We start from the raw sequence: 19,878 nt of genomic DNA on the forward strand, positions 1-19,878 counted from the left end.
GGCGACAGAAGAGGCCTCGGTAACTCACGACACAAAGCGTCAAAAGAGTTGAAAAAAAAAAACAAAGGAATTTCAGAGAGGTGGCGGGCGGCGGGTGGTTCGCGGTGAACTCCAGGCGGGAACGAGACGCAGGGGGCTTAATGTAATCCCCTCTGCGCTCTTAAAAGATGACCGCGCCTGACCCCTTTCACTTAAAACCCGAGCCCCTTCTCCCCGGCCACTGGAAGAGGAAGAGGAGGAGCAGGACGGAGCAACAGTACCGTACGTCGGCGACTCCCGGCCATCCTCGCGGTCCGAGCCCCGGTCCTTCCTCCTGCGGTGGTGCCGGTGCCCGCGGTGCCGGTGTCGGCGCCGGCTCTGGCGGCCCAGGGGCACGTGGACGCCGATGTACACCGCCCTGTGGCCTGCGGGGACAGAGAGGAGAGCGTCCCGGTCAGGCCAGCCGGGAGGTCTGACCGCTGCAACACCGAGGTCCCAAAAAGGGCCCTTTCCTGTTCATGCGCTCGGGGATATTTCGGGCTTCCTGCAAAGAACCCAATTAAACCTTCTTTCACGTCCAAACCTGGCTTGAAGAACTCGAGTTTGATATTCCGGAATATTCCGCCTCCTGCCGCCGTCGAAGTGACCTGCCATGGTGATGGCTTTCCAACGGGCTTAAAAATCCCGGTGAACTGCACAAATAGCCTTGATATTCCACAGTTCGGATACACTGCTAGGAAGGGGCTTGGCACTGCACGTCCTAACCGGTTTCTCTGTGAATAACGGAGGGGAAGGACGGTTTAAATGACACAAGACGGGTCACGATCTGTTGCTCGGCGCGCGCTGCACCTCGACTCCACCTCGCGGGTTCGGACAATCCCAGGAACCCCTCGCTGAAGCCAAAAGGGTGGTCACCTGCGCCTCCAGAGCTCTTCTGGGTGCTGCCGCCAAAAGCACAGGAAACGGGCGAGGCCAGCGATAGGGACACCCTTGCCGCTGTACAGCCTGTATATCCTCCACACGCCACTACCCCTCTGATTCAGCTCCCACTGCACGCAACAGCCCACAGCTTCACCCCTGGCACTGCTGATGTCACCAAACCTCCCCTTCCTGCACGGGCCTCAAATAACACCAAGACGCACTGGAAGTGAGCGGGGGAAAAAAGGCAACCAACTTGTCAAGATGGGGGTTACTGTAGTTTACTTCTACAGAGTGCTAATCTACACGCGCACACACACACACTGGTCCCAGTTGCCGGGCAGCTAAAGTTCTGGGTATCAACAAGTAACTGTTTGGAAAGCTAAAGTCAACAAAAAGGCAAGCATACTTGTGGGTCTAAACATCTACAGGAATGGACAAAACGGCGGGTAATTCACGCAGGTCAGGGGAGGCCTCTCCTTGCATGCAAGAAGCAGCTGGTTTGGTTTATCCACAGCACAATGGGTCTCCTCTACTTTACCAACAGCCAGCTTCCCTATCTGAAGTGCATATTTGTTTCGATATGACTCACCACTGCTGAGCGAGAGGATTAGGAAGAATACCTTCTGTCTGAAGCCACCTCTCATTTGACTGCCATCCCTCGGTTGATAAAGACCAACCACTGCAGCACCACCATGTACTTAAACACTGTGATGCTGCGAACGCAGAGGGAGAGAGACTCCAATGAAAACACGGGGTCTCCAGATTCAGCACAGGCATGACTAATCACTGCCTCTACCGCAAGGGAATCAAACCACACAGTCCTGGCCGCGCAGAAAACGGAAGGCCTGTGTATTAATACGGGAAATTCAGTCACTTCTCCATTTGAACATACAGAAAATATAACCAGAGGAAGAGCACGCCAGATGAAAAGGTCAGCCTGCGGATTGCACTCGCGCCCTGTGCACAGAGCAGAAGCCTTTAAGCACCTTTTAGTAGCACCGGCACTGTGGCAATGCAGTAGTGCTGGCTTTGGTGGTGCAGCTCTATGGTACATTTTTGAACTTTATCTCTTTTCCCACAGCAAAGCAGAGCGTAACATGGCGAGGCGAGTTCACTGCAGGAAAACGTCGGATCTAGTGAAGCCCTTTCAGCGTCTGTCTTTGGAACACATCACTTTCGAGCTTTAGATTTTGTAGATCACGTGCTGTACGCGAATGGTCAAAAGCCTAGTCATTAGTAAGGGACGCACAGAACATCTGCTCTCAAGGAGACGAGCTGCCCTCTTCAGAAAGTTGTAGCATTTGGTTCAGTTTCCTTGTAAGGGACAAGAATTGGGTAAGGATTCACAAATTAGTAAAGTTCACATAAAACCTTTCGGCCAACCCGGCGAGATTAAGATTGTGAAGGAATGCATTTTTCCCCTTTATGTATCAGGTTATATTAACTGCTACGCCTCAAAACAAATCTCATTAACTTCCAAAGATTTTGCCCCTTTGTCCACCAAGTGGTACCCCTTCAGCTCAGACCAACAGCCCTGTTCGAAAGGATCTTAAAATCAGTTTCAATCCCCTAATTAAAGCAAGATCAGGATCTGATCGTTAAACTTAAATCTGTTCCCATCTCATAAAATCCCAAAGTCAAAACGTTATTACCAGAATCTTATTAAGAAAGAAAAAAAACTGTATACGTCAGATTGACAAGCACAGAGCATTTATTTCTAATTAAAGCAGTTCAGTGCCCATGATGAAGACAGGAGCACTGCATGTCAATTCTTGGCTTCTCTTAAGCAACCTACCCAACCAGTATGGTTATAGCCTCTGCTTCATTGAAACTGTACCTCTTGCTCTGTTGAAATGTTTATCTCCCTTATTAGTTTTCCTATTGGCCTTCAGTTCCAACACCACCCTCACCCAATTACTGCTCTTTCATTTAACCGTTTTTAATACTTGGGATACAGCCAGTTTCCATTAACACAGGCATGGAAAACCAATCTGCTGGTTTGAAGTAATTAAGATGTACTTCACCAGAGCAGATGACCCAGTTTTCTTAGACTGGATGCCTTCAACACGCATGTGATGAGCAGTCCTGCCTCCTATGCAGTGGGGACCCATTTATAACATTAGAGCCTTGACTATAAATCCTTTTAGAGCTACTGGCTTCAGCCTTGCGGCTCTAAAAGGCATCTCAAACGAAAGAACAACACAGGCGTCTGTGTCCGTTTCCTTGAACGGACAGAAGCTCTTCCCAGCATACAAAAGTAAAGCACTCGGCGAGGCACTTTGAACACCAGAGACGGCTCTAAGAGAGTGGAACGCAAGATCTGAAAAACTATCAGCTGAAAAACAAGAAGTAATGGCCATGCCTAGCAAGACGGCTTAATCCATGACGAATCTGTAAAGGGCTGATTCAAGCAGGAATAAATATTTAATCCTGTACAGATGCACTGTAAGGATTCAGGTTTTAACTCTAGAGGGTCCAGTAATCAAGATGATCTAGTTTTAAGAGGACGCTGCCGCAGAAGAAAACGAACAGGAACCCTTCTCAGCTCTTCTTATGCCACTTCTTCTGCGGTTTTAATCAGGAACCCCGGGCACTTTCAGAGTAAACCATTTTGCCCATTTCTTTTCTACTGCCAGTCCCAGTGCTGCTCATATTCGTATTTGAGTTCCCAAAGCAATAAGGCCATTTCATCTTTTACCAGAAAGATGGATATCTCGTGTAGAGACAGAGATGTTGACGGATAAAATGAAACCAAAAAAGTGCCCTGCAATATTCTGACGCAAGACGGAATGTCCCTTTCGATCATGCCTGGGTTTAAACTAGAAATCTCACCTCACTCATTAAAACCACATTCATTAGATCACTGGCATGATATGCGATACAGAAAAACACTGAGCACTGCAGAACCTCACAGCAGAAGAATGACTGATTTTACTATTACTCACTTGTACATAAAAACAAAAGAGCACAAAATGATCATTTCCACACACCTGCATGTATGTATGTAAAAGTAATGTTTTAAGCACAAAACGGTGCATATTTAATTAAAACCAAACCATATAAAACTGTAGATGTAACTGCTTGGAAAGAAAAGGGCCACTAGGCAAAACTGTGATAATTAGGAACCTCCTTGTGACTTTACCATCCAACAGTTCTTATTTACATCCCTCAATTGACATCTAGGTATTCCCAATGTCATCAGTCAGAGAAGTCGAATGACCTTCTCTCCTCGTGTCTCATCTTTAGAGGGTCAGTGTTGATTGCAGATGAAAAGAATAAAATACACTGTCTATACTCCTCAGACGTCACAGAATGCCATACAACACAAACCTCAGCACATCCTAGAGGAACAAGGACTACTTCAGTGGTCAGTGTTCCTGTGCCACATATTGAACTCCTTTTCTTTATCCTTTGTTTCAGCACTGTTCCCATCCAACAGCATTGATATGGTTCAATACAGACTTAGACAAGTTCACCTTTAAGTGGCTGGCCAAGAGAACTCAGGCTTATCAGGTTTGATGCAATTCACAAAGTTTTTAAAAAGGCTTATTTACCCGGTACTGTAGCTGAATCCAAAACTAAAAGCACCTGAACTAAAATCCAAAGCACTTTTCAGGAATCAGATAAGGCTGCTGATCTTCATACTGGCTAATTGTCTTCATTCTGCTGCTCTAGTGTCAAAGCTCTCTTTTATACGATACTGACATATCTATGCATGTTAGTCGACTTGACACACTGACAGCAGTGTGGAATGTACTGCTGTAAAAACGATTATTTTCAGGCCAATTTTCTATAGCTGGAAACAAAAAAAAAAAGATGTCTTATAGGGCCAGAAGGCAAATGCTCATAACCATGTGCTCATAATAACCAAGATTAAAACCTAATGTATTTTTTTTTCCTATTAATAGCCAACATCTCTTTTATACCTCTGTAAAAGAGGCCGAATGTCATGGAATAACCAAGTCAACCAATCTATAAAATGATTTACAAATTCTAGATTTACAAACATTCATGTAAAGCAGAAAAAAAAGGTTGTAAAAAGACGTCAGGTGAACGGCGCGGTACTGTCACATAGCCGGACGCCCTTTCGAGTTCCAGGAAATGAGCAACAGGCCTATATTCTTTGCTATTTTAGTCAGAAGTGGAATTTCAACAGCAGCTCCAGTTAACTTGAACAAAAAAACAAAAACACTTACTTTCTAGCTCTTCCTTCTCAAAGTTTGTGTTGATTGTGGAGCTGGTTTTACCAAGATCCACAACGGCTTCCTCATCATGACCCTGAATGAGAGAAACGGGGAAAACAGGCTATGAAAATCAAAAAGGACAGCGCTCGCAGAAGAGTGGAGACAAAAACAGCTGGAGGGCAAAAGAAAAACAGAGGCATATATTGACTTATACAACCGTTAAGCTCTGGCCAGCGCAACTACAGTATTTACGTCCACTTGCTCAATTTTAATTACGAACTCGAGCAAAAGCTTACTTGCTCGTTTGAGCTGGCATCCCTGGAATTAAACCGAGTGCCAAGGGACAAGAATGGATTACAGTTTCAGTACAGATGCAAGCCAAACGCCCAAATCATCTCCCTCTTAACTTTACCCGACCTACATACAAGAGCAGGATAAGTGTGCCCAAATCCTCTTTAAGAGGTGTCAGTTTCAGACCTCTGATCAGCCTTGCCACCATGGCGGCATTCGTCCCAAAGAAAGGTAAGACGTTCCTGGCTGTGCTTTTCACTTACCCAGTGGCAACAACCCTCCAAATAAATGACCCAATCATGACCCCCCCCCCCAGAAAAAGTGAGCGCCTAAAAATGGTTACTTTCAACAAAGAGCTATAAATCACTATATTCCAGACACACCAAGATTCCTCTATCACTTGATCGTTTTCTTTCAAAATCTTTCCCATTTTGGTTAATGCCAAAACCCTCAGAAAGTCACCAAGTCAACCTCTGTATTTGCATGGGAAACAAAGGAGAGAGGGATTTAGCCAGGACACCAGGATCAACACTTCTTTTCCTCCCAAAAGGGTCATAAGATCTTTAACAGCCCAGTAGTTTAACCCAAGTTATAACTGACATCTCATCTAAAGAATGGCACCTCCTTTGGTACAGTGTCCTCGGTCAACATGTCAGGACTTGGGTCAGGAAATTCTGCTCCAGTTGGAAAAGTGCCAACTACTGGTCCGCCAGCCGTACTGGTCTCCCCTCCCAGTACGGACCAGGCCTCTCATCACGGACAAGATCAGGCTAAAAGCTGGTAACGCCGATGACAAACGACGTCGCCTACGACAGCACCGAACAAGCTTAAAAGAAATCAAAAGAGAAAATGTGAACAGAGCTCACAGTGATGCTGAAGATGCCTGCGTTATTTCCCATCTTCCAAGAATTTCCAAGAGGATCTAAAAATCACCACAGGTGACAGCTCCCCACACAGATTCGGTGACGTTTGCACATAGTTTATCACTTAGAAAGCCCACCATCTCCCATTAATCCGACGCTGACGCACACAAGCAGGTCTGGAATCCCAGGAAGGAGTTCAAGTATGCCTCAACGGAAAAATAAAGGAATTTAGCGTCATCCTAGTGTGGGCAACACTGCCGTGTGGATAAAGCACAGCAAACCGGGATAAAAAAAAAAGGAAAAGATAAATCAGGCTGAGTTTTTCTTTCTTTCTCCAAACCTACTTCTGCAGGTGGTAGAGGAGATGATTAATCAACTACAGCTCGCACCTGTGCCAAGAAACAGAACTTCTGGGTTCAGCAGAGATCACAAGAGGGGCTTGAAGGCCTCAGATTAACTACTATAAGGGATATTATACCCCCAGCAACAAGTACATAAACAGCTTGGCAAATCTGGCTGACTTGAGAGATCACAGACGTTCAGGCTTGGACTGGGTCATGTCTACTCATCTGAGAGCAGAAGCTATCGCACATCAGAACTGACAATGGACAGAGAGTACAAACACCGAAATAGAACAGCACACACCTTTTCCCCTTCCGTGAATAATGACTTCTTTCGGTACGAGCAGGAATCAGTATCCTTTGGAATTGTGAGATAAAAATGCTTAAAACTGTGCATTTTATGAAAGTGTGGGAAAAGCAAAAAATGATCAGGTATTCCAAAACTGTACAGGTACCGTCAAGACCCACTGATCACTACCTTTTTTTAACAATAGCTTTATTGTTTTGTTAAGATACAAGAATTTGCATACATAAAACAATAAGATAATTATACCCAGTTTATAGCTAACGTACTAGTTACTTTCATCTTTACCTTGGCTAGTACTACTTAACTTCACAAGGCCTTTCTCCATCTCTGTGCCTTCCTTCAGTGATTCTGTAGAAGAACGTCTGTCGCTTCAATGCGCTATGAATTTCCCACTTGACAAAAGCACAGTGCATCAAGTCTTCACTGGACCAGATCCAGTTACAGTCCGTATACTTTTTGTTTTTTTAATAAGCTGGTTGGATACTCAAAATTCAAGGAAAATGCTGCCAGTATTTGTAGGATGACAAACAGGAAGGTGATGAAGCAAAGATAGACCTGTGCCGAGATAAATATGTGACAGCGATTCACCGTCAAGTGAAAAGGTCCCTCTGCATGCGTAAACAGATGTATATGCCAAGGAAGAAGGCAGATTGCAAATGTCTATTTCTACAGGACTGTGTTACCGTGTGGATACGACGTAATGCAGCCTCTTACAAAGCAATCCGATCTGGTTTGTTCTCCACTGAAAAGCCGTTACAGCTCCTACCGAGGCCCTCTGCACACTGGACACGCTGTCGGAAACATTGCTTGCCAAGTCTGATGCTCACTGGCTGTATTAAACCGCACCGGTAATATTCAAAACAGCGTGAACTCTAGAACGAACAGATGTCATAAAGCTGATGAAGAATGTCAAAATGCAGTTGGTTCAAAATAAAAAAAATGAGATTACACACTACTAGTTCTACAATTTAGGTTAAAGCATATGTATATAATTATGTATATGCTATATGCATAGGATAAGAAGCATATTCCAGATTTCTCACTTGCTCTTCTGAATGCATTACCCTCTACTCTCTGGAGCCAGAAACGCCATACAGTACCTTCATATACTTCCAGTCTATTAACGTGAGCTTTTCAGGACCCCTGATTGCTCTTGGTAGTCCTTTGATGTCGCTTTTGTGCTTTTTTCCCCACATCATACTGGGTGGTATTTTTTACGGAAAAGGCAAATTCTTATCTATGACCTTTATTATCTGAAACATTTTTACAAGTGCACATTTTACTTTAACAATGCCACACTGATGAAGGCGGTAGCTTTGAAATTCCAAACCTTACTACATGGGATGAATGGCTAACTCTAGCAACCTTCAGTTGTAAACTGTGCTCTTACAGTTTTATAAGAACTATTTTTCCCCATCTAGTGTCCCTGCAGAAGGAATTGGACAGATTTTAGTATAGACCTTTCCTCTATTTCTTTAAAAACATTAACAGCTGTATACAGGAATGGCAAACCAATTTCTAGTCTCATGACAGTTAATTATCAAAAGATGTTAAATGGACTCAGACACAGAAAAATAAATGTATAAATGGGTCTACTTAAAAGATAATGCAGAGTTAAGAAATCTGGGGAACTATTCTCTTAACCTCTAACCTCTGGCAATAGTTCACTGTCTTTCAATGTAAACATTAATTTTTCAAATCGCCCGATACCTCGATCTTGTACTCGTGATGGCTATGGGGAATAGCACAATAAAACAATGCGCCTGAACTGTGCCAACCGTGCACCAAGACTAACGCTATAGGCCAATTTCATCTGCCAAAAAGTAGATGGAATGAAAATTTGGCTAAAGTGCCAATTACAGTCATCCCCCGGTTTGCAAAGTTTCTCTGCAGCAAAGCCAGCAAACAACAGAACCTCTCCGCAGGCAGAGAACTGGCCGCACGCAGAGGAGTATGTGTTGAGGCTGCGATTCAAGAAAGAAACTCAGATTCGCCAAACTTTGTCGAACCTTTAATGGACGGCATTTTAAGGATATTCTTTTCGGAAATGCTCACGGCAGGAGAGTAGGAGACAGTCTGCACCGCCCGGCGTCACTGACAGACGTGCTCATCCCCCAAAAAACAAATTTTCCTATTCTGGTTGCTGGGAGGAAAGTGTCTCCTACATGGATCCTGCCGTTAGCGGCCTTGTGGTTGACGTGCAGTGTCATAGGACGAGGAAACATCTCAACTGCCTAAGAGCAAGAGTGGGCAGGCAGCAGCACAGTCAGCTAGAGCTCCCTGGCCCTCTCTCTAATCCTCCGCCCAGTGGTGCTGGAGAGATCCGCTCCAGCCTGGCCTCGGCTTGTAACCTCACAGCGTCCCTCCCAACCCTGGAGAGAGAGAGTACATCCACCGTTACTGCGCCCATCCAACCCTGCAGTCTGTCACGCCGGCTGTAATGTCCAGTCGTATAAAAAAAATTAAAAATCTTAAGCTTAAGGTTGGACTCGGAAACAAATGAAACCTTTTTTTTGACCGTTTGAATTAAGCCTCTTTTTTCAACCACAAACTATAATAACATTAAATGTAAGTAAGCAATACAGTTGCACACAATTTTCATACACTGAATTTTCTCTATCAGCAGCAGCGTAAAACTCTCTAGCTGTTTCCATGGCGTGGAGACTACTTTTTAATACCATTTTTACTTTCTGATGGAAGCTGTTTTGGACCCAGTCCTCGATCCAATTATTTTATCCCGTTTCTCGAAAGAAACTAGTATATCAGCTTCAACCACTTAGCTGGGGATTTTGTTCCACATCCCCAACACCAGGGTGGTAGTTTTTCTACTGTTCATCCCATGGTTCTGTAGTGTCATTCAGATCGCTCCTTTGCACACTCACAACCAGCCCGTGCAGAGGGAGAGATCAGCCTGACATCAGTCAGACTTTGGCCCAAACAGCACTGCTTTTCTCTGTTGTTTGTTCCAGCAGAACAACCTACATGCTCCAGCCATTAATGACAAAACAACCTCATCTGAACCGTAACACGGAATTAAAGCCGTTGAGTACCCAGAATACATTACATGAATCAGCTAAAAAGCAAGATTTTTACACAAAGTTTAAACAATCTGGAGTGGATCGGCAATATAAAATTAGAGCTCCATTTGATCGAGAACGCGATACAAAGCTAACTATATAGTTGGCTTTCTACTACTGGCAGCGTTTAACTAAGACCTCATGACCGTCGCAAATTTCCCACAGAAATGCTCGGTGTCATGATGGCTGACCTCTGAGTGAACTGAAGAATGCCTGTCAGTAACTCCCACAGCTCGGAACAGCACCGGGATCACGCCGAGACAGGAGGACCTGCTGTGGCTGGCCCAGACCATTTCTCTCTAGAAAAAGGTTCAAAACACAGGAGAGTCTTGAATCGCCTGGTGACGAGGTCAGACTAGCTTAGGGTTACGGTATGACCCAAGAAAAAGGTTCTTGTTGCCACAGTGACTAGAGCTTCAACCTGTTCTGGTTAAAAAGGAGAAAGCACAGTTTGCGCTGCCCTGTGGTTAAGATGAGAAGGAAGAAGCAGGGCGCAGATCCCCCGTACTTTACGGTTAAATTTCAAGGGCAATCAGGTACAGACCGCGTCAAGGCAGGAAATCTCTGCATGTACTGTTGCAATTCACCCGTTTTGCGGTTGATAGTGCTGAACTCATGCTTCCTGGGCTTGAAGTGTACCTTTTGCACAGTCATGGGGCTCATCTTCAAATGCTCAAGTGTGTCTTACTAGTAAGTGTAGTAGGAAGGAGATTTTTTTTTACACCAGGACCGATCTGTCCCAGTTTCACAGTTACCCACTAATTAAATAAACCGGCACCTAATAAATATAGCAAATAGGGCACAGGGTCCCCCACACCAGAGGGTTCATGTTCTCAGGCTCTCTAGCGCGATGCAGTGGGTTTAGGGAGACCTCTCACGTGGTATGAAAGTAGTGTGTGGAAAGAGGACACGGAACCCTACTACAGACACGGAAACAAATATTCAGGCCAGCGAGAAACTGACCCATACACGACAAAGACAGCCGAGTAGAAAATGGCAATGAGATGGGTTAGTTTCTCAAACTGACACAGCTTTGTGCGTGTAGGGGGGAGCAATGCCTTATTTTCTTGTCATCATTCATAACTGCCTGGCTGGAGGCTGAAAATAGATGCGGATTTCAAGATACAGCAAGGCTACAAGCTGAACTGTCTGACCTTCTGAGCGCCAAACATCTAATTTCTTAAACCACCATACCTGAGTTTCAGTTTCTAAAATTATCTGCTTTTCTTGGCACGCTAATACCTATAATAACAATGATAATAAGGCGCTGTTCCCACAGATACAGTAGACAGGGAAAACCAACTCCCACCAACTTTAATGGTTATTTTAAGTGCCGGTGATGTAACGCAGGAGAGCGTGGGCAGACTATTTCGGGTGCTTCCCCTGCTCCTCCACAGTTCGGATCACGTCCCAGGGCGGATTTAAAAATACCCCCAGGAACACGAGCTGCTTCTGGATCGGTCCTAGTCCAGCTCTCAAGCTGGGCTGGCCAAGGACCCTTTCGTTGCCAGTGTGGTCCCACAGCAGCGCCTGGTGGTCTTGCGTCTGACCAGGAAGTTCTTGCCAGTGTGGTCCCACAGCAGCGCCTGGTGGTCTTGCGTCTGACCAGGAAGTTACAGGGCAAACCTCCTTCTAGGGATCGAAGCGAATCTGACATTCGTGATCAATGATTCTCAACGCATAACCCAGCCCGTGTACCTCGTACAGCTATATACGCATAAGGAACCATGCCAACCACAGGAGAAGCATACTGAAACGAGCATTTTCTTTTCCGATTAAAAGTAATTTAATGCATTTTTAACCAAACGCTCTGGACAAGACATCCAGATCTAAGGCTCTGCAGATTGTTCTAAGCATGAGAAACCGAACTGTTCCAAGTGAGCATTTACGGAATCCTTCGGAGACTTGGATAATGTTCGTGTCAAAATAAGTGGCGTTAAGAACTAGGAAGAATTGCGCTTTTTCCCCGATTCGCCAAACCCTTTAGTTTACCAGAGGAGCGAGAATTTGCCTGGCTTGGGTCTAGCGGCCTATGAGCAGTCTGCTGGAAAAAGCGAAAGCAGCGCTGTGTGCCAACACAGACACTACTGTCTGCAGATGGCATTCCCTGTGCCTGCAGTCATGTGGAGGCAGCGTGTGCTCGGAGATAAGATTACAGGCCGCAGTGCCCTTGTAACCCACCTCACCGCCGTCACAGTCGTCTGATGCAGATGCAGGTCGGTCAGTGAGGAACTTTCCCAGAATAAACACAAAGCCATCAGGGGCTCCTTCCCATGTACGGGCAAGGTTTCGGGAGGTGTTAAACTGTTCCTCGGTTGAGCACGGGGGGGGGGGGGGGACGTTTTGCATGGGCTGATGATGCTGCCAGCACTCAACACCCCTCTCTCGAGGACAATGCCACGAGAACTGTTAGGTAAAAGGCAAAAGCACTTCTAGACAGATGCTACAGGACAGTTCCAATTATGTTTCATGTGCACAGAAATAACCTGCACTGCGAAAAGCACTCTGCAGTCTTGTAAAGTCTTGTCAAGTGCGCAGCAAAGCTTTCTGCCTCTGCTGGGGGCTGGCTAGCCTGTAGACAGCAGTGAGTGAATCAGTGCTGTTCGTCAGCAGTGAGGAGTAAAGCCACTTTAGATGCATCAAGGACAAGTGCCAAGCAGAAGATTATCCTTATAATTCAGGTGATGAAAGCTTTGAATCGTATCAAAAGAAACGCATGTAATGGCAGCAAGGCATAATCGCAACAGATCTCTCAGGGAAAATCCTGCTCATTTCCAAGCAAATGTTTTCTGCCTTTGACATTAAAACCTTCCAAGTCCTCAAAGCATTTTTTTTTTTAGAAATTAAAATCTTAAACAAGACAGGAATGAAAAAGAGTCAGATCCTCTCTGGAAAGATACATCATTTTACCAACAAGATGGTTTTTTTTTAATGAAAAAGGATAAGCAGCAGAAATGCCATCACTCTAGCTGAAGGATAACTTGACAGGTCAGAGAACAGAGTGATCGGGGGTTTAGGAGTCAGACAAACCTGACGAAAAAAAAGTGATTTCAAAAGCACTATAGCGCTATATTCTGAATCAAGGGGAGACTGACTGAAGCTGCACAATATGGACCACACACAAGAATATTACACAAGTTATAATGACACGAACATTAATAAACTATTGCAGGGCGATCTGCAAACTCTGCTCTTGCACAACAACAGAGCTGATGAACACAGCCAGTAAGCCATGGCCTTTTGAGATGTACTGCACTGAACAGATTCAACTCTAAATCTAAACCTACAAAGAAACTAGACCACCCTACACACCAGGTATAACTACAGTAGCAGTTGTACACTTCAGAAATTAAGCGGGACTATTTTAAAGTCCCATTTAATTAAATCCTTCCTGCTGAGTACTTTGCCGATTTTCAGTTACACAAATTGTAACATGTATTGCACATCTAATGCAAAATGGTTATTTATACAAATTGTGTAGAGCTAGACACGTAACATGTATCTATTGTACTTGCAAACACATTTTAGACTGCCCGGTCGAATTAAGGTATTATCAGTCTGTTCATTATAGTTTCCACAAACAGAAGATATCATGTTCTGTGTCCCCCTGTCTGTATGGGCTAGAGCGCACACACACACTAATGGCCACACTGAGGTCACCGTCCAATAACTTGGACTCTGCACTGTATTAGTGCACCTAACAGAAGCAGGTTTACTAGCGATCAAGAGAATTGATTGCGCAAGTGTTTAGTTCAGCAGAAAGAGAAGAAAAAGAATCTTTAAGCACATTTTCAGAATCTAGCCAAGTGGACAAACGAAGGACACACAGACTACCCCAAATCACTACCCATCTGTTTGCAACAAAAACCTCCTCCGTCATGTTTTCAGAAAAACTCTAGACAAGTCAGCCACAAGCCAAGCAAAACAAAGAATTAATCCATAGCTGAACTCAAGGTTTCAGTTTTCATTACGACGTCTTACACCAGACTCTGTAAATACTGCACTTTCTATAAGACAACCACCTGCTGCAAGAGAGAATTCTCTGTTGGGAACATTGTCAGAACACAAGATTACAAGCAGAAGAGTTCTCAGGGTGAGTTACCAAAATATTTAATTACCATATAACCATACATCCTGATTCAACGTTAAAATGATTAAACACTGACAGTTTTAACTCAATTTGTTCACGCATGGAATGTCAACAACATCCCCGGAGCCCACAGGCAAACGCATAGAGTCAGAAAACTGTACCGAGAGTCTCCTCCTGACTTTCAGTGGAAGGTTCCGCTTAAAATCCATCAAAGTAATCTCGCATCCAAGTAACTCCAGCGGAGACTCTGACAATGTAACAGGCAGGGACACGACGGCACCAGTTTTTTTACAGCTCAAGGTCAGGCTATATCAGGAGCTAAAAAAAAAAAATGATTCGAGCAGCCATAGCTAACTGCATAAGAGAAAGCGATGGGGGAAATTCCAGCATTGGCCTCCTTAGCTTTAAAAGATAAATCCAGCAGATCCCGTTATACTTTCTTTTTCGGCCTTCTACAGAAAACAAGATCAAGCTCTATAGGTACCGTGCTTCTGGTGGGAGGAGAACGTAACCATGATTCCGGACTGCTGTCATTGTATCCTGCAACAGAGGCTTTGGGGGTGGATATAAACCCTGGAACTATTAAAACACCAGATTTGATATGAATAGAATGTTCTCCAGTGACAAACAAAACAGAAAAGGTGTAAATGTCTGGATGGTTTGTGAACCTCCGGCAGGCTGCACAGAACAACTTGCTCGGGGGAAAAAAAAGGCACGTGGCCAGGTACCCCTGAAGCTGGGCTTCAGGCGCTTGATTGGAAACACGAACACAAACCTGTGCGGCTGAACACCACTGCAATCATGTGAAAGGCGAGTGAAATTCCTCCTTTCAGGGGACGTCATGAGGACTGACAGCACTACTTAAAGGTAACTTACTTCCCCGTCCACTAAGGATGTTGATTTATTGTATCTTGGAGCCCTGCCTGTACAGCCTGGGTGAATACCCGTGAAAGCCCTCTGGAACAACTCGTGTACGGCTCTGGACAAAAAAATAAATTAAATAAAAATTAAACTGAATGAAAAGGTCAGATGTTACAACATCACTGGACCTTTTGTCCTCCTACTAAAAATACAAGTAGGAAAGCACCGCATTCAGATCTTCCCTGGTGCTTCTCTTATGTTACAACTACTATTTCTTTTCCCCACATTTTCCGACTTTAGAAACGCAACTGGCTTGTAAAGGAAAGGTAAACGGAAATGTTTCTCGAATGTGATCTTTGATATTTAAACCGATCCTGCGATAACCTCTCTTGTAAAACATTCCTTCTTCTAGACCATTATGCTCGTACAAGGGTCTCCTCATCTTTCCTTGCCCACAGGCGCACTCCATTACTGGAGGACATGTTCCCTACGTCCACCACACCTGCAGAAACATCCCAGCACAACAGGCGGAGGAGCTGGGCTCCACCCTTTCGAGAGCACAGACGTCCCCAGCATCGGCGCGTTTCTCTGGGCACAATCCCGCAGTCTGCAAGAAGTTCTTATTCAACCAGGCCTGCTGCCTGGAAAACGTTCCGTCTACTGGGACGGTTATTATCCTGGCAGAATTCCTTCCACACCAACTTGCAGTTGGCCCGACCTGTAATTCTCTGTAAGATATGCTGGATGGTCAAAAGAGTAAATCAGAAGGGATCAGTGTGTGAGCTCTTTGGAGGGTCTGTATATTTCACTGCTGGAGGAGCAGAACTGTAGCAAAACCCTTACAACAGCGAGGCGAGCTCTGCCTCCACAGAGAGCTGAAATTGAGAGGCACTGATATCAGGCTTTACTCACGGCTAAACCAAGCTGGCAGTGTGGGGTAGGTCCCATTGTAGTAGGCTACACTTTTCGGAAATGATAAACACTCATTAACATAACTCTGCCTTTCCAAAGAGATTGGTTTGAAGGAGTGGTTGCCAGACTCTTGTGAATATTTCACCACCACATTTTGAACACGAATCTGTGAACTTCTGTAAAGCTTCACAGTTCACGTAGTTTAAATCCCATTAAAAGTTATAACCTGTCATTAAACAATCTGGTCAGCTATAAACAGAACAAAAGGAAAATGTGATTCTACTCACAAAGAAGTGAATGCTTCTTTACTCTACAGTTTAAAGGGAAAGCTTTTCAGCTATAAGCCATGTCTCCATAAACACTCCAAATGCCCCAAAAACGATATTTCTCAAACGCAAGCAGTGGCAGAGCCATCAGACTGCTTAATTTGGTAGTGCAGACACTCAACTTCCAAAACAGGAGACAAATTAGATTAACATGGCCCACGATCTAAAAACAGCTCCAGTAACATAACATTTACCAGTCTAGCTGTGCCAGGTCCTGCATGCGGATTTCATTGTCTGGGCAGCCCTGTGCAGGATGTACTTAATATCCCAATACATGAATACTTTATACAGCATAAACCGTTGCTAAGTGCATACAATTGATTGTTAAGGTGTATGCGATGAAAGAAACGTATACATTTAAACAAATCAAGCCACAGTAGGTTACATTAAGAGACCACCCAAAGCAATTTAATGTGCTGCGATACAGTCCACATTTTACCTTCCTGCTGGTAAATTAACTAAGCCGGAGAAGAGCCGATTCAGTCACTGAACTATCCTTCCACCAACTTACACTTACGGAAAGCGTGTCTCAACGCTGTTTCTAAGAAGTGCACGACGGCAGCGAGGGTCCGTAAATCCTGCTTATAAACAGATCCCCTCTCTTGAAGCAGCAACAGACCATCAATAGTCTTGGGAGGCTGTTCAAGAATATGCTCGGCACTTGCAGAGACCTCTTTCATACAGACTACACACACCTGCGTAAGAGTACGCAGCATGGATATAGAATATATAAAAGGGCTACAGGCTAGTCAGTGACTATCGGGGTTTCTGCAGAAAGAAATCACTTTACTTTTTTTACTGAAAAGAGTTCTGCAGATTTCCAATGCCAAGTAAAAACCCACAAGGATCTAGAGCTTTTTTTCAAGGGGAAACGGTCGAGGGGCAGCCAGAAGCTGCAGAAAAAGCGACTCCCTTCGTTTCACGACTTCACGGCGATCCAAGCGCAACAGGCTTTTTTCTTCCCGTGGGGAAAAAAAAAACGCTTTCTTTAGACAGGGAAAGTCAAGGAGATGAGAATTAGAACGGAGGTTTTTGAAATTCAATGCCTGAAGAGAACACATAAGAAGAAGGCTCAGCCGCGCTGTATTAGTATTATACACTGACCAGTCATGTCCCACCCTTATTTCAGCTGCACCAGTACATCGCTATAAATAAACCTGGAGCCAAGACACCCCTCGGGATGCATAGAGAAAATAGGCTTGTTTAAAAATCGTATGTTTAAAAATGGAAATGTTTACGATTCGTTATTTCCCGTCACACATGGGAGTTCTCTGAACTGGAAAGAATACTCCCGGGGAATGGGAGGAATGTTTTTTTGTAAAATGACAACAAAAGGTCAGTTATCCGAACCTGTGGCCCTCCAGTGAAACGGAAGGGAGAAAAAGAGAGAGGCTTTTTTTTTTTCCCTTCCCGGTGAACACGAATGTCAAGCAGTTCCCCGTAAACAAAGCAGCTCTTCTGGGAGTAGGCTTCTGGCTTGTGTCCTTGCTATGTAACCGGATAACAGGACGGGCCTTCTTCCCTGCTGGATGACCGCAGCTCACAGGTTTCTTCACTAGTAGAGAGCACCTTGCGAAGACCGTGACTGCTCATCCGCAACTTCAAACACAAAATCAGCTGCGAGTCCCGCAGGTCTCGACCCTGTTTTCCCACATGGCCTGCTCATTGGCCGGGAATACACAACAGGCCACAATATCGGCAGCTTTCTCACAGGACACCAGACTCCACAGTCTTTGGTTGAACGCAACTTTGACACGGGAACTTATTGTATTATAACGGCCTAAATCAAAAGTGTGTTTCTTTGCTCAGCACAAAAAAAAAACATCTAACTTTCCTACTGTAGATCTGAAAACACAAACAAAACCAAGTTCTCAAAGACCAACAAAGACCAACAAAAACCTTGGTAGAAAAGCATAGGAGAAACAAACATTAAGGAAGAAAAGTAGATTCGATTTTAGAACAAACTTCATTATAATTCAAGGCAAGGACCATTACTTAAATCATTTTAATATAGCTAGCAACTTTGTCAGCACATGAAACAGTCTCCAGTGGATCGTGTTGACCTTGGTTTTCCAGGTCATTTTTGTTTCATTTCAAAATGCCCCTCCAGCCTCTTGATGCCCGTCTGCTATAGAACAACTCCGATAACTCAGAACAGTCAAGAGTAAAAAGGAACGAAAACACATGAAAAAATAGAAGATCCATGTGGAAGGCCAAGTTCGAAAGTAAAATGAAGATAGGATTTTTTTTCATTTAAAAAGACCTTTACTTAAATCACATTTCTGATACGAGACCTAGCCGTTCTCCGACTGCGTTATCGGGTACCGCCGAGCCCAGAAGCAATGGGCACAGGGAAGGACACTGGATCTGACACCGTTTGCAGCGTTTCACATTTTATTTTTCAAAATGAGCAGTAGGGGGGAAAAACAACAGTTCTCGGTTACAGCACTACCTCCAGTGACCGAAGAACTAACTTCTCAAGACATCAGAAACAGTACAGGGAGCTTCCCGATTTAATTACGCTCAAATCAGATTTTGAAATGGGTGGCCAAATGCATAAAGATCAGAAAGTCCCCTTAAAGGGGGACAATGACGTCAATGTGGACTCATTAACTACCTTCTCGTCTCCCGATTAGAGACTAGCCCGCTAGTTCAAAAAGAGGCCCCACGTTTCAAAATGCGATTCTGCTGCATTTTAATATTTCTTTAACTTGTTCCAAAAATCACTAAAAGATGCACAGAGTTAATTTAATCCGAGTTTACCAAGCCTTAGTTTTTTTCAAGTCTGAGCTTTTTTCCCCTCTCAAACATAGCCATCGATAAATGTAAGTCTGCAGATCAAAATAGTTGTACATCATGAAAAAACTGATTGCACATATATACACTGAACTCAAACCTTTGCAGATGGGTAAACAACGCTGCAGCCAAAACTAGCATGACATTTCTGCGACTTCAGAATCGTGACAAGGTGCATTTCATTATGAGTCCCGACAGTTTTCTAGGTTACAGAGGATGACCTTCTTATGTTTATCTGCAAGATGGAGGAAATATAATAAGATTACATGGTTGCTGGCAACAAGGGAGGTGTGTTGCACAGTTAAGCCTAAAAAAAAAACTACGAACCCAACAGCAATATAAATGGCTATCATCTAGGATCACACCACAGAATCATTATCATTTAGAAACGTGGATAAACCCTATATTCTTGTGTACTTCCTATCAGTCAGTCAACTTACCTAAAGCTAGGACACTGTTTTGAGACTAGAAATAAAAGAAAATCCGCTTATTCTGAAGGAAAGCACTACAGCACTCATTTTAACTAGCCCACAGTTAATTATGACAGGGATGAGGGAACCCTTCCCGCCCCTCCAAGCAATAGTCAACATCAATATCCCAAATTCTGGCCTTGCCAAGTGTGAAAACAAAAACTCTAGTGCAATCAACATGTAATTTAATAAGGCAATATGAAAACAAGGCACCACGGAACTAGCAGAAAACCTCACCATTCAGCAGAAGCACTGTTGCAAATAAGAAAATAAGACCTGCACAACCAGTATCTCTCACCTCCAGGAGGTGCTCCTCATTTGTTTTGATTCCCAGGGAAAAAAAAACAACAACGCACAGACCACTTCCTGTGGAAAAAGAAAAGGTGCCGCGTCGTCTCCCACAGTAATTACCAGCGAACCGAAGCGCCACAGCTCAGGTGAAAGGAAAACCACAAAATCT

General features: G+C 44.2%; 1 protein-coding gene across 12 annotated transcripts in view; it reads right to left on the reverse strand.

The window, feature by feature from the left end:
* slc4a7 (solute carrier family 4 member 7) overlaps positions 1-19,878 on the reverse strand; it is a 70,859-nt gene that overhangs the window by 31,809 nt on the left and 19,172 nt on the right. For 10 of the 12 annotated variants that reach the window (XM_088602042.1, XM_088602043.1, XM_088602044.1 and 7 more), the window contains exons 2-3: positions 5,097-5,178; positions 261-404 (exon numbers count right to left, since the gene is read on the reverse strand). In XM_088602042.1, the coding sequence (XP_088458168.1) occupies positions 261-404; positions 5,097-5,178 (226 nt within the window). Of the gene's footprint in view, positions 1-260; positions 405-5,096; positions 5,179-10,154; positions 10,272-14,214; positions 14,349-19,878 lie in introns of those variants that run through there. The other 2 variants (XM_088602047.1, XM_088602045.1) reach the window with 2 other exon arrangements.

The sequence above is a fragment of the Lepisosteus platostomus genome, chromosome 12 (genome assembly GCF_059453375.1).
Source record: "Lepisosteus platostomus isolate fLepPlt1 chromosome 12, fLepPlt1.hap1, whole genome shotgun sequence".
Classification (NCBI taxonomy): Eukaryota; Metazoa; Chordata; class Actinopteri; order Semionotiformes; family Lepisosteidae; genus Lepisosteus; species Lepisosteus platostomus.